Consider the following 15827-nt stretch of genomic DNA (forward strand, 5'->3'; position numbering starts at 1 on the left):
ACCCTTACGAGCGGCACGTAGGTATGCGGTGGCACCAACACTTCCTCGTGCGCCCTTCGTCAGAGTGGCTCGGTGGTAATGTGGCACCAAACGCTTCCTGAGATATATTCCCTTGTGCATACGAGTAAGTCCCTTCTTTTGACGATCTCTTGATTTTTGTCATTTAGCGTCGCTGACGAATCGCGACGATGAGGGATGATATGATGAAATTGATCAAGGTACAGCCAACGGCAAAGATAATAGTAGGCAAAATTCTCCATCGCTATTTTCACCCTTTTTCATTCTGCAACCTGGGTTCTTTTTAAGGATCGGAATTCTCCATCGCATTGTGGAAAACCGGTTAAAACGTTGATGGACGAAAATGTTGGAAACTCCGAAAATACGCCCTTCTCCACCCGCATACTTTCGGAGATATGCGCTTATGTTCGGGTACCTGAAAATTAAACCAGGGCGTATTTTTACGGATTCCCCCGTTATTCATGATTTATCCTTTCTTTTCCTTTGTTTTACAGTAATTCACTGTAGAATTGACATGAATGCCAGTGGTGGACAATTCGTCTACCATTTTCTTTGCCGTTGGGTGTACAATCACGGACACTTCTGGGTGGTAATGATCCAATTGAAAGTCAGAAGTGTCCGTGACTGTACACTCACAGAGAACACCTATGCACAGGCCGTGATTCGAACCCGGGACCCCGGCGTCCTAACGCGTTGTGATAACCATTCCACCACGGAGTTCGGCCTTTTGACGATCAAAACTCAATATATAACCACACATACATACCTTCAATGAGAAAGAGTCTTCCCGATGCGTAGTACTGGTAACATCATCGTCTTATAGTTAAGCTGTCCAGGGCGGAGGCACATAACGATTCGGACCCCCCACTTTGAATTGTAGGTCTAGTTCCGATTAACCTATCTGTACATAAAATAGACTTTTTTAAACAAGAACTCAAACCCTAAGGAGAGAGTTTTTGAATTTTATTTCTACATATTTTGACATTTTTAAGTCGACCTGACAAAACATATACTCAGTTTGTTCCATTACAATAAGTTGTCCATAAACTTACTTCCCCTATATATACATACATACATTATATATATATATATATATATATATATATATATATATATATATATATATATATATATATATATATATATGTGTGTGTGTGTGGGGGGGGGTGAATCACACACACATACACAGACACACAGGGTGATTCAAAAGTCGGGCTACCCTAACATTGACCCCTTATTGCTTAAGAACTGTAAAGCGTATTGGCGCTTGGTTTTCTGTATTGCGAAGCTTCTTTTAAAGAAATATTCCTGGTTGCGAGTTTACCTCATGCAGGAATTTCTAGAAATTAACCAGTGGCTCAAGCCTGATTCCCCCTTTCCCCGAAAAATCCACATTTAGATTCGGGAGACAAAAAGGGATAAGATATTATCGCATTACAATAATTGAAAGTTATGTGGCTGATGCCATGCTATTCTCTCGTCATGTGTAACACTTAGTGCATTTAGAGTTAGTGATTTTATGAGGTAAGTGAATATGTTCCTCACAAATAATATATGAGGGATGCAGCCTCATCAGCGAACCCTTCCGGTACGATTTTGTTCGGGCGGAGGAAACTGGTTAAAGCAAAAGTGTGGACGCGCCGTGCCGCTGAAGCGAGATCTCAACTGACGATGAAAATATGGATAAGAAGATGAGAGAGTTGGGGGGATGTTGGGAAGGGGGTGGTGGTAGAACGTGAGCAGCGCGTGGGAACCCAGAATGAGATTGATAATCGCGTGTAATCACGATGAATATCACAAAAGAGATTCAAGGGGGGAAGAAAATTGCAAGCCGAGACTGGTCATGGGCGAGAATGTGAGAAACTAACACACTCTCTAGCCTTCTTGAACCCGAAGGTTCATGGGTGCAGCAACACAGGCCTTCCATCTGTCCCTATATACTCTTTTCCATCCCTACCAATTTCCTTTAGGTCCATCTCAACATTATCTCTCCATCTTCGTCTTGGTCTTCCTATTGGTCTCTTACCATCAGGTTTTCCAACAAGAATCCTCTAAACTCCTCTTTCCTCTCCCATTCGTGCCACATGACCTGCCCACCTAAGTGAGAATGTGAGAAAGCATTTTTAAAACTTTCATAAACTTTCTTTTTTTTTATTCTTTTTTTAATACAGATTTACGAGGGGAGGCTGATAAGTATTGAGCCTTACCCAGAATGATTGAGCTAGGAATCTGTAACTGCCACAGTATTCTACATATTCCCCCAGGAAGTCAATGCACTTGCGACATCTGTCCTAAAGCAGCTTAAGTCCCTGCAAATAAAATTCTTCCGACTGCTGTAACCACTCATTTTCAGCATTAGTTGCCTCCTGAACACTCCCAAATCGTTGTCCCGAATAGGGTGGATGGGGCAACACTTGTAAGCCTAAGGAGGTCAGTGTCGCCATTGTTTCACCTGTAGTGTGTGGCGAGGCAGTGTCATGCAACAGGATGACGCCTTTAGAGAGCTTTTCTGTAGGTGCTGCCATTTTCACTTTGGACGTGAAAGACAAAGGGAAGTTAAACTCATAGAATGTCGATTTTTGCACCATTACATATAGAAGCATTGACCAGTACATGCTGCAAATTTCAGCCTTCTAGCTCATTTTTTTCTGGGTAAGGCTCAATACTTATCAGCCTCCTCTCGTAGAAAGCTATGAATCCAACTAAGATAAAGCTACACATTTTGTAATGTGTCCTTAAGAGATTTAATGTATTAATTAATACAAGATTGGATTAAAATGAATTAATTCTTACGCCGGAGTGGCCTCCCTAAAGAATTCTCTACCTGTAACACCATAAATAATTATGCAATACATTTTAATAAACGGCCAACTCTACCATATCGTTGCAGATTTTTATTTGTCTAGCACCAGTGTAAAAAAAATATAACTGCATGTTTATTATTCTGATTCAATGATACAGAAAAGAACACAAAAACGACGAAAAAACATATACTGTACTCGTTATTTCTATTTTTTTTTTAAAAAAAAGGCAATGGAAATTTCCTTGATTGAACTTTAATTATTAAAAAGAAATAGAACTGAATTCGAAAATTAAGGCGGCAGGTGAACTTTTTCATGCGACATGGCGCCCTGTGTTTTTCTACCCATGCTCAAAATTATGACATTATTTTTTAACAAAAATATATTTTATAATGCTTCTCACTTGGTAAGGCTTATAATGAGGTCTCAAAAATTCCCAAGGAGGAGGGGGGTTTGTTGGACAACTGTCTCTATCAGGCCCATAGGTAAAGGTAAAAAAGGTAAAGTGTTCCCCTGTGCTTAGAACCACGCCATGAAGGCGTATAGGGGGTGTGGATGTAACGCCCCACACTTTCTTGATCCGATCGTGAGTGGGGATGATGTGATCAGCATCACGCCCCTGACCGCCTTTACCCCCCAGGGTTTCCCCCAGGTACCCATGTCATTCGACGCTGGGTGGGCGCCGGGGCCGCTTCCAACGTTAGAAAAGTTCCCGGATTTGAACCGGCCGGGGATCGAACCCGGGACCTTTAGCATGGTAGTCAGACGCGTTACCGACTGAGCCACCGCGATAAGACTCTTGTACTAAAGTATCTTGCAAATCAAGGGTAAGGTGAAATTTTCCCCGTAAGAGTTCTTTCGAAGTCTACCAGGCTTTCTTCCCACAGATGTCGTCTCGTGTAACAATAATCCCAATGAGATTCTGGTAGCCAACGAGGCACCTGGTGTATTGTGGACATCTCTCTCTTTATAGACCTCCCGCAGTCCAAACAGTCATCGCCCATGTGAGTGGTGGACGTGTCTCAGACATAGTACGTAGCATATTCCTGGAAATGCAAATACGTACCTGTGCTAATCCCACTTTTCCTTTCCAACTTTAGACTTTTGTTTGTCCCGACCTGGATAACTGGGTTTCAGCAGGCGTGTTTTGGCGGAACAGGGAACGCGGCAAGCAAAGAGAATATGATTACTTTTATTATTTTTGGCGACAAGGGAATAATTTTCTTTGATTGACAGTTGATGGCACTTACTTTCTGGAAAGTGTAGTGATGGGTTTGGATTTCCTTCCATGCCAAGCAATAGAACTATACATTTATTGTTTTAGAAATAATTTGCACACGTCGTGATATCACTGTACCGAAATCGATCGCCTGCTATAGAAGCAAGAGACTGGTAAGTTTTCATTCTCTCCTTAAATTTCGTTTACTAATTTATATAATTAGGCTTTTAAATTAGGGGATGATATAAATACAATTAAGAATAATGCTAAAATATTTTTCAAAACTGCTAAAGATATAGGTTTGGAAGTTAACAAAGAGAAAACTAAATATATGCTTACAGGCCGAAACCAAGTGTTAGGTAATAATCAAAATCTAATTATTGATAACAACTCGTTTGAACCAGTTTCCAAATTCAAATACTTAGGAGTAATATTAACAAATTAAAATTATATTAAAGAAGAAATAAAAAGTAGGCTTAATTCAGGAAATGAATGTTACGTCTCTCTTCATAAACTTTTGTCTTCTCGTTTAATATCTAAGAAACCAAAAGTTAAAATATACAAAACAGTAATTTTGCCTGTGGTATTATATGGGTGTGAAACTTGGTCCCTTACATTGAAAGAGAAACATAAATTGAGAGTATTTGAAAATAAGATCCTTAGGAAAATCTTTGGGCCTAAAAGGAATGAGGAAACAGGTGAGTGGAGAAGGTTACATGATTTAGAACTACATAATTTGTATTCGTGTCCAGATATTATTAGAATAATTAAATCAAGAAGACTTAGGTGGGCAGGCCATGTGGCACGAATGGGAGATGAAAGAGGAGTTTACAGGATTCTTGTTGGGAAACCTGATGGTAAGAGACCTGTAGGAAGGCCAAGACGAAGATGGAGGGACAACGTTGAGATGTACCTACAGGAAATCGGTAGGGATTTAAAAGAGTATATAGATCTTGCTCAAGATAGGGACAGATGAAGGCCTGTGTTGCTGCAGCCATGAACCTTCGGGTTTAAGAAGGCTAGAGAGTTAGTTAGTTAGTTAGGCTTTTAAATTGAAATTATACAAGTATCGGCATCGATATCGGTGGGTATCGGTTCAAAGTTGTATCGGCTCAGCCCTATTTAATATGCAAGATGTTTAATCCTGATATGGAAGTAAAATTAATTACCAATATACTCTATTTAATTTAGATATTTGTGAGATTTTGAGGGGATGCTTCAGCCCCCTTAGCCCTCCCCCTGACTACGTGCCTGATCTCTATGCGTACTTTTAAACTACTTGTTAGTATTGATGGCTACCAATCATCCTATGCGAAGTACGCACTTATTGTACTTGAGTATCAACTCCCAGAGTCCAGCTAACTATTCATGTTCGTAAACAAATCATTTGGATGTCTATGAACAATAGGCCTCCTCGGGAATTTACCAAAGCTCCCTGATAAATGAAAGAGGGAAAAAAATCTAGAGATTCGGGAGGCCATTGAACCCTGATGGAAGCGTATGATAACAGAGTGACCTTGTTCAATCCTTATCCACGCACTCGACTCTTATTATGTAAAAGCCCTTGTGAAAGAATGGATATTCTTCCTCTTCGCTTGTGAAATGAAAAGAATTGAGTATTAATAACTGATAGGTTTGTTTCATGATTGTTATTGATCAGGATCGCCCGTAATGATCTTACGATCTTGATCGCTTGTCGATAGAAACTAGATTTATCAAGGGTCTCTGGTTCGACCTCAGGTGGAGGCACCTTTCACAGTGGTTTGGATCTCACTTTAAACTGTAGGACCAGTCCTAAGTATCTCATTTGAGCACAAAATGGACTTTAACAAACTTTTCAGACGAGAATTGTGACAACTACCATCAAGAGAGATCAGTTATTACGGTATGGCCTGATCATTCACAAGCTTCAATCTCCCCAAAAAAGTTTTACAAGCCGCTACGGTTACCAGTGGTTATCTACATTCCCACAACACACATTACACACCAAAAAATGCCCTCAACAACCCTTAAATTGTTTTTGCAAAGGTCCAATTTATTGCCATTTTTGCTCTAAATTTACCCTTACACCCTCTAAATACGAACTTTCACCACCTACATTGAAAATCATGACAGCAACCAAGAGACCATGATGCTCCGACAGTAATACCATAATCGAGAAAGTAACAAATTACTTTTCATTTTCTTGGAAGAGTAATGCGTTTCCGATGCTGTTACTTTTTCGAAATAAGTAACATGTCATTTTGCTTTGTCATATATTTTACACGGCTCATTCACGTAAACTATACAAACATACGTCACACCCTCAACACACACACACACACACACATGTGCTGTTAGTTGCTATGCCAGTGGATTCTGAGAAAAGTTAAACCACCATTCTTCTTTTGTTTTAACGAATAGAGTAACCATAGTTATATTTGAAAAGCTACTCGTTTCCGTTTCAGTTACTAATAAATATTTCGATAACGCTGCTGTAACACAATTACCGAAACGTTGATATGATGACATCAACTATCATGAGATAGATTTCTGGAATATTTAGCGTTGTGCGAATAATACAGTCTTCCTGTATATTATTCCGATTTTCTTTTTATTTGCACCATCAATGAATATAATAAACTTTTTCTCTGAGATTGTGTTTTCCACAGAGTCACTCTATTAGTGAACTTGTATTTTATAAGTACTTAAATATCCCTTCAAGTGCGTACAAGAGCCTATTTCATCACTATTAGTGTCTTTCAAGTTGAGTTTGTAACTCAATTTTTTCTTATCTTATCGTGTAGCCTTTATAGGTCCCTGTTCACTTATATAAGTGTAAGTCCTTCCTCTCCCTCTTTTTTTAAGGAACTCATAAAACCATGTGATTCTTCTATTAGTATAATAATGACTTGTGACGCGTGATCTCTGGAATAAGGAAGAATTGTCAACTTATTATTTTTTCTACCTTTTGCTTGTATGTTCTTTCCAAATTTCCGGCTTCTTTTCCCAGTCTTAGCGCGTCTTTATCTTGCTTACACAATGTTCTTCATCTTCGTTTCCTTTTACTAGGTTTTCTTTCCCTTTTCTTGTCTCATTTCTTGTTCATATCCACATTATCTCTCTCGTTTCTCTTTCGATCTTCTTTTGTGTTTTTTCTGTCTTTCTGTCGCGCGTCCTATCTCCTTTCCTCTCTCTCTCTCTCTCTCCCTCTGTCTTGTTTCTTTATTTTCCTACTTTTTCATCTCTCCCCTTCTGTGTCTTGTTTCATCGCATTTTTATATAATTTTCCTCTCTCTCTCTCTCTCTTACTCCAATTATCTCTTTTTATCTGCATATCTCTAATTTCTTCTGTGTTTCTCAATTCTTTCTCTTCCCTTGTTTTCTCTTTCTTTCTCCCTTTCCTTTCCTGTCTCGTTTCTAGTTTTTTTACCTCTCTCTCTCTCTCTCTCTCTCTCTCTTTCACCGTTTCTGGTTATCTCTCACTTCTTCTATCTGTCACTCCTTTCTTTTCCTTAACATTATCTTACTCTCTTCCTTTCTTTTTCTATTCTTGTGTCGTTTCTTGTACATTCCGTCTCTTCTCCGTCTCTTTTTATTTCACTTCCTCTTCCCTTCTTTTTTGCCTGATTCCTTTCTTGTTCATTGCCACTCCTCTTGCTTTTCCTTATCTTTCTCTGTATGTGTAAATCTACTTTTCCTTTTTATTTCTTATTTGCCTCATCCTCTGTCGCATTTTTTACAGCAACGCCTAAGTATGAAGTGAAAGTACACCACACACAACTTTTCGTTTCTGACCACCCTTGGAACATTTTATGCAGACACCTAAGGAAGTTCTAAAAATTACTAGCCCTAAAATATTTTCACTTACGGTCTACCGTGGCGGGAATTACACTTGGCAACTCTTCTGATGACAATCCCCACCGGGTGACCTTGCAGGAACACTTATCTCGATTGAGCATAATAAGTATACTGAATGTGTATTATCGAGTCTTGTGGAGTGTGCGAGTGCCATTGCTATGCACTTTGGGAAGGAAAACTTTCTGGCGTTACGCTCTTTAAGAGGCAGATAAGATAAGGTTTTATCTCCCAGAAGCCCAAACAATGGAGGCGTGTCAATTGTTATTCCACAAGAAGCAATTCGTCATTGTTTATCTGGATAAACAGGTACAATATTTACGCGATGTTCCAGAATGTTCCGCACTGGTTTAACTATCGTATTTGAGCTTTAATCGGGTATGTTTAGTTTTCGTACTGTTGCTTTCGTTGGTTGACGCTTGGGCAGAACATCGAATCCTATCACCGCTGTTTTCTGGCTTACAAGACTGAAGGCTGCTACTTCTCCCAACGGGAATCGAAGCCGGGACCGCTCGCATCAAAGACGAGAGCGCTAACCGCGAGAGCCAGGTATGGAACCCGGAACCTTTTGATTTCAAGGGGACGTCGTTACCACTACACAATCGTGGTGGCCCAATTTTATCTTAATAGCATTAATTAGTCACAAAGGAAGCTGTTACATTTCTAAGGCCGTATCCCAAAGGTGCAAGACCGTACTTGAAGCGACCATCCGCCTAGTATGGTCTTGGAGTGCGGTCTTCAAGTCGTGAACTGGAAGTGAAAGTCTTTCGAAATGCACTTCGACTGCAGCGCCAAATACGACCAGTAGATAAAACTGAGTACTCGTTGTTTCCCCCACGTTTTAAACACTTGTTTTTCACCATAGAAATCACGTTGCATTTTCAAATGTTCGTACACATACATTTCCACACATTAGAAGCACTTTAACCAACAACTTGCTGACCCATAACGTATGTTTAACCTGTGTTGCTGGCTTTCTATCTCCGCGATTTTAAACAAACGAACAACGAGTGTGGAAATCACGTGACCGAGTCAGCTTCCATCTGCACTGCGAGCTATGCACTTGCGTACTCCTGTTCTTGGCGCTTTCGAACTGTACTAGGTGACGTCACTTCCGCCAAAACCATGCTTCAAGTACGTACTTCGTACCTTTCGGACAGAGAGATGCAAAGGCATCAAAATCCTATTCCTATGTATGACCTAGAGATGTCGAGATAACCAGGATTCGAATCCCGGGAAGGGTAAATGGTGAATTTGAAATAAGAAAAAACATGTGCGTCCAGCGCAGGCGGACCGAGTGCCTAAAGAGGGATTGAATAAAAAACCAACTGCGGAGCGGACGCAATGAGGGAAGCGAAATGGAAATTAACGTAAACAAACAGATTTAAAAGCTAAAGAGTCGCTCCAGCGAAAGCGATGAACATGGCGACTGACATCGCTCACACTGCCAACAATCTCTGATTATTGCGTCATTCCCACTTCCTGCTGCCTTCCTTTTTTCTCTCTCACTCACTGTGTATGTTTCCAGCCTTAGTTCCCGAGGAAGAACAAAAACAGCGCTCGAATGAAGGATATAGGGAATCGCGGGGAATGTGAACATTGAACTGGACTGATTAGACAATCTGGAGTGGCTTTTTCTTTTCTTTTCCTTCGGATATCACGACGAACTATGGTTGTCCATTTATCTGAGGAGGTGTGTTTGCCGTGAGCCTCTCCTCCTCCGCTCCCCCCTTCCCTTTTCTCGTCCTCCCGTCTTGATAGCAGCGCGATACATGAGTGTGGTTTGGTCTGAAGGCTTTGCGCGAGGGGGTGGTTTTTTTGGGCCCACGCTGGGCTGAAAGAGAGGGTGAATCTTCAGCGTAGATCCCTTTCGAAGCCTTTTTTTTTTTTCTACACGCCTCTCCCCTCCCCCCCTCGTGCACAGAACCAGCGAGTCGGGCATTGACCTTTCTTTTCCTACCTGCAACGGTACTGTGGCTTTGCTGGGAGCCGGTCTGCCAGTTTTCAGGCGGGCACAGCACACACACACACACAGCCGTGCCGAGTCGAGGAAGAGGCATTCCACGCTAGGCGGAGGACTGGGGATGCTGGTTCGCTTGTGTTTCCCACCTGTTGCACGTTCCTCGCGATGAAGTCGCCCCCGAGACGCATCCCCAACGCAACGTCGTGACGTCACATGTGCTTTCCTTGCGGGTGACACCCCTGCCGTTGGGGGGAAAGAGGAGAAAAGATACAGTGAGTGTTGCTGCAAGTGCATTGCGTGTGTGTGTGTTTACATTTTCCACACTTTTGTTAGTGAGAGAAGACTGTGTTGGTTGGTGGACAAGAGTGTACATGAGGCGATCATGGATGTGTTCAAGATCGACCAGTCCCTGGCCACCATCGGCACGACACCCACCGACCATAGCAAGGTCACTGCCGAGGTGACCTTCGACACGACGACCGATTTCAACCTGAGCTTCTTCGACACCCCGTCCCAGTCGATCAAAAAGGAGGACTTCGACGACCAACCCTCGTCATGCGTGTTCGACTCGATGGCCTCGGAGGTCCTCTTCAGCCCCGCCCCGCTCACCCCCGACGTCAACCCCGGATCGGAGGACACGAAATTCTCATCCCTCAGCGACCTGAGTCCGAATTCCGTGGGTTCGGTTCCCTCCACCCCTCTCGGACCCTCGACGTCACCGCCCCCTTGCACGACGCCGACCCCAACCCTCGCAGTTCTGCCCCCGGCGTCCCTGTACGACCCCATTAAACTAGTGACGGGGGCGACCACTATTGTCACCGCCACGCCCCTGAGAGTGACGTCACCAAGGCCAGGGTCGGCGTTGGGACAGAAATCACCGGTGATCATCAAACAAGGTAGGATTCTTTACATTCATCATGATTTCTTGTATATAAAGGAAGTGACGGTGTTTATACCACGCGGGACCCATTTGGACAACATTTGCTCTTGAAGTTCTATAAATTAAAGCAGTGTACTTATTCTAATGCCGTCTTGTTATCAAAGGGTCTCGGATTCGATTGTTTATGGGGCATCTCAGTATCTAGTAGCCTATCTTAGCATGATAACACAAACATTTACGAAGTTTCATATCTATCACGTGTCTTTCCAAAGATAACTACAATTGACAAGACGACTGTTTTTCGCAAGTGACCAACACAGACAGGAAAGTGATTCAAAGAATGATTATAATGTTGTTTTTTAGATATTTGTAGGTTTCTTCAACAAAATTTCGGAATAAATGCTGGCCTGAAATTATAGAAAACAAATTTCCATTCCAATTAAATAAAAATAGCAAAAAAGTGGTCACTCTTTACAGTCAAACACTTTAGAATCGTTCGCATCCATCTAACTTCATACTTCCCACCTCTACCAATATGAACAGCATAACCGATACGTGTTTCAAATTACAGTGCTGCTGTTTCGAAAAGGGTTTCCCTCAATCACCGCCTTTTGCAGCTACCATCAAGCGCGAGGGAAAAATAGCCCGTATACGTTTTATTCGAGGACCTGAAAAATTGATGTACTGTTACAGTGAGCGAGTTCATTGACCCTTGAAGGCTCGCATATGAAAATCGTTTCTGGAGCCTCCAGCAGTCAGAGTGAGTTGCTCAATGCCACGGAGCGGATTCCATGCCAGTAATTCTATCGTTCTCACTACGATAATGTTGATAGCAACTTACTAAAGTAACCTCGTGGATTGGCCACGTGTTGTCAAGTGTTCAGGCGAGGTGGTAAGGGCAGGGGTAAAATAGGTACGCCATATATTTTTTGTGGCAAATATTGGTCATAAACGGAAGTAAACTGGTCTAAGGTTGTCTCCCATGTAATTATTAGGAGGCTGAGCATACCATAGATATGTGTACTGTCATTCCTAAGGAAAGCAGTGGCGTAGGAACATATCGCGAGGCCCTGGGCAAGATTAAAATGCGAGGTCCCCATCCGTTTATAAATTTGAAATTTCAATGTGAATCGATAGAAAATCATCAGGGATACGTCAGCAAATTATTATATTTTAATAACAACAAATCACTAAATAAAATGATATTTAATAATTTCACTAACCCTAAAAATGTCGTTCTTTGTTTTCCGGGAGCTGAAATATGAAGCTGTAGGAAGGAAGTAAGAACTGCTTATATTAATCCATTGCCTTCTTGAGTTGCAAAATCCAAGTATTTAAATGCCTCGCACTTGCTTCTTGGTAGTTGGAGGTGCTTTATTGTTAACATATTGAAATTGGGATTTCAAGGTAGAGTGAAAGAAAAAAGGACAAGACAAATTGCTTTTTATTCGAGAAAAGAGTAAATGGGTAAAAATGTCCACGCCACTTCTTTATCGTGAATTTTTGTGTAAATGTTTCACATGAGAAATATGACAACAATTTTTACTTTTTCCGGGCCCCCCTTAGGCTTAGAGCCCGCCCGCCTGTATGTTACGCCCCTGATTTGACGTATTATAACGTTTAACTAGAATTTAAAGCCAGAAAAAAAAACAATGTTTTAATTTTGTTGCCTACAAAAATTAGCATTTTCCATCTTTCCCCCCTCACTTCTATTTAATATTTTTTTTGTATGAACCCCATTAGATGCGAGGCTTCGGAAGGTCGCCCAAGTCGCCCCCCCCCCTTGCTACGCCACTGAAGGAAGGGTACCAAATTATGACGATTCCTTTTTCAAATCGTACAAGGATATTGCATAAAGATAATGGCAAGCTTAATCTCTTCATCGAATAATGAACCTGGAAAAGCATTTGGTCTTTTTCCTACTTCGCGTTCGCTCTTCTGTCACTTTGCCTAATCACGACGCTGATTAGACCGGGAATCTAATCCGGAAACTTCGGTGGCCTGAATGTGAGCAGTATTTCTGACGAGAACAAGTGTTGTATTCTTGACTTGAGCTGTAGCTGGTGAGACTTGGCAGTGTGAATTTATGAACGCGGACGTCCAAAACAGTGAACTGGTTATGTATGAATGCTAAGCATTGAAAATAGTTTATTGTTTTGGATCGCGGGCCATTGCTTTATGAAATGAAAAAATACACTGGCCATTTTCGAATACTTTCCAGACATTATCACGTTCATACACCAACATGCTAAGATTAGTAAACCGATTTTGATCAACATACAAAATTCTCTTAGTGAATAATTTGGAGGGTGTTTGTAATGTCAAAGTAAATTCTTCTCTAAACAGAAAATTTCCAGGCCATATGAGTTTCGCCGGTCCAATGCCCCTCCCCCCCCCTTAACGACGATCCTGCGCACCTGGAATCTTCTGAACATTTGTGCTAGTCACATACGTGAAAGGAAGACGCTGAAGATCATTTACATGAATCTAAAAGCTATGAGGACACCAGAAAACGTTACGCTCCCCTAATAATTCATTGATAAAAATTTATCAATGAATCGCCTTTTGCTAACTCAGGGCAGGGACGAACGGAGATTAAATAAACTGATTCGTATTCTTCGTCTTTCGTTCGCAGTAAAGAGTTAAATGGTGAGCACTCTACAAACTCGTACATAAAACCATCCGGAAATGTTTCATTTTTTCCATCCGGTTTAAGGGAAAATATTGTGAAAGAGAGACAAGATAAAGTCGTTTGGTCAGAGAACACTAAAACACACACTGGAATGTTTTGATAGTCCAGAAAAAACGCTTCCAACTAGCTGCGGGAGTAAAATAAAATGATCTGTTGAAATGATGCATAAACGAAATAATATAGCAAACAAGCAAATCTACACTGTGTATTTTATACCTCTCAATTGGAATATTGGTCCATATATCGTCCAGACGATATATTGCGATATTGAAAGAATATCGTCCAGGCGATATCAACTGGACGATGTATCGTCACGATATTTGGCGATATATCTTCTCGATATTTTAGCGATATATCGTCACGATATTTGGCGATATATATCGTGTTCGCGATTTATCCTCACGATATTTTAGCGAAATATATATATCGTCAAGATATTTGGCGATATATATTCACGATATTATAGCGATATATATCGTGGAGACGACATATCACCGATATCACGATACGGAAAAAAATACCAAAGATAAACGTCCCTGCTGATTTATTAATTCCAATTTTTCCTCCATTGTAACGTTTGAGTGACAACTCTTGCTTTCATAAAATAACTATATGTGTGTGTGTGTGTGTGTGTGTGATCCCATTCATGGAATTGGCAAAATCACGGAATTATCTATAAGTGAAAGACAGTCACAGTATCTTGAAAAGTTTTTTTAAACTTGGAAAAGCTAGGGTTTATTGTTCTTGCCAGGGTTTTGAATGGAAACAAATTCCACCTTTTCATCAAACCATGAGAATGTTTGATACTTTATTTTTGTTTGGAGTTGTATTGTAAATTTGCCTGGGAAACCTAGAAAAGTCGAGGAATTTGTTTTGCCAAAATGAGAGGGAATTATGATGAGTGTGTGTGTGTGTATGTGTGTGTATGTATGTATATATATATATATATATATGATTTCTACAAAGTACCACCACAGACAAATTTGCCTTCACTGCGCCCTTAGTGTTTCAAAATTTTTCCGTGACGCCCAAGTTAAGATGTAGTGTACTTAGTTTGCTTGAATTAACACATGTGTCAAATTTAGAAACATTTTAAAAGTACTAAATAAGCACATAATTTTAACAGTCATATCAATGATTGAATTTTCCACGTGTAGGCTAACAAGGATGTGTCATTTCAGTGAAAGTATTGGAACATTTCGCGGCACCCGTCTAAGTCATCCGCGGAGCACAATTTGGGAACCGCTGCTCTATACGTTACCTGTTGCTAATCCGTATCTCTTTTATCTATTTCTTGACAGTTGGTTTTCTGTGATTATTTTTCCGAGATCGTGACGGCGAGAATGGAATGATGAAATACATTAGAGTGAGAGCGCAGAAAGTCCAATAATCTTCCATGTGTTGTGCAGTTATATAATCGATTAGATTTATATTTGAAAATTACGTAAAACTATTGTCGATGGTCGCGCATATCGATTCAGGTGTCCCGACAGATCGTACCAGCGACAAAACGTACCACTAGGGTTTTCGCGACGAAACGTACCACTCATATAAACACCTACCTTCAAGATATTTACTCCGCGACAAAACGTACCACTTCAAGGAAAACGCTTGAACTTAAAATCAAAAGACAATAAAGTGGTTAGTGGCCCGTCGAGTGATCACGTTTGTGGAGTCCCGAATGATGCCCAGTTAGGTGTGAAGAAGCGTATGCAAGAGGCGAAGAAAAGGGTTCGAGAGGAAGACACGCCAATTGCAAAGATTTACAACGATACTCTAGGCAACCTACACGACAAAGGTTAGGTTAGGTTAGGCTAGGTTAGATTAGGTTAGGTTAGGCTAGGTTAGGTTAGAACTGACATAACTAAAACGAAAATCGAAAAATAGACGAAAAGATAAAACAAAAGAAAAAAATGTGGACGACAGCTTAACCACAGCTGACTTTAAACACGTCAAAATAGCTATATATGCATTATATAGTAATTTTGCCAGTTCAAAGCGTGGATAAAGTGTGAAGGAAATCAGCAAAACCATCAAGTGGTACGTTTTGTCGCATCGCAAATATATTTAGACTCATTAAGAAGACCCTTCGCAGGTAGCCGGTCAGGTGGTCGGTACATTTTGTCGCTGGCACGTTTTGTCTGTGGTACGTTCGGTCGCGTATTCATTGAGTCACGAGGGTGGATGGTTCTTTCTCTTGTGCTTGTTCTTTCATATAATCATCATTCACCCTCATCGTCATGATTCAGTAGAAGAGCGAAGCTATTGAACAAATATTGCAATCAAGGGGTCCCGGTGGAGGCACATAGTGGTTCGGATCGCACTGTAGGTCCAGTCACGATTAGCCAGGAGTGCATAAAGTGGACTTAAAAGACCAACACATTTATGTAACATATAATACAATAATTGTGGATACG

The 15827-nt window shown here is 40.9% G+C and overlaps 1 protein-coding gene across 3 annotated transcripts in view; it reads left to right on the plus strand.

Moving 5' to 3' along the window:
• The window catches only part of Eip78C (Ecdysone-induced protein 78C), a 398272-nt gene that overhangs the window by 212252 nt on the left and 170193 nt on the right, over nt 1–15827 (plus strand). The window contains exon 1 of one of the 3 annotated variants that reach the window (XM_083126569.1): nt 9804–10734. The exons of 1 other annotated variant lie outside the window; for it this stretch is intronic. In XM_083126569.1, coding sequence (XP_082982695.1) covers nt 10221–10734 — 514 coding nt within the window. In that variant the 5' untranslated portion in view covers nt 9804–10220. Of the gene's footprint in view, nt 1–9803; nt 10735–15827 lie in introns of those variants that run through there. One more of the 3 variants, XM_083126568.1, reaches the window with a different exon arrangement.

This window comes from Lepisma saccharinum, chromosome 8 (genome assembly GCF_977018435.1).
Source record: "Lepisma saccharinum chromosome 8, izLepSacc3.1, whole genome shotgun sequence".
Lineage (NCBI taxonomy): Eukaryota > Metazoa > Arthropoda > Insecta > Zygentoma > Lepismatidae > Lepisma > Lepisma saccharinum.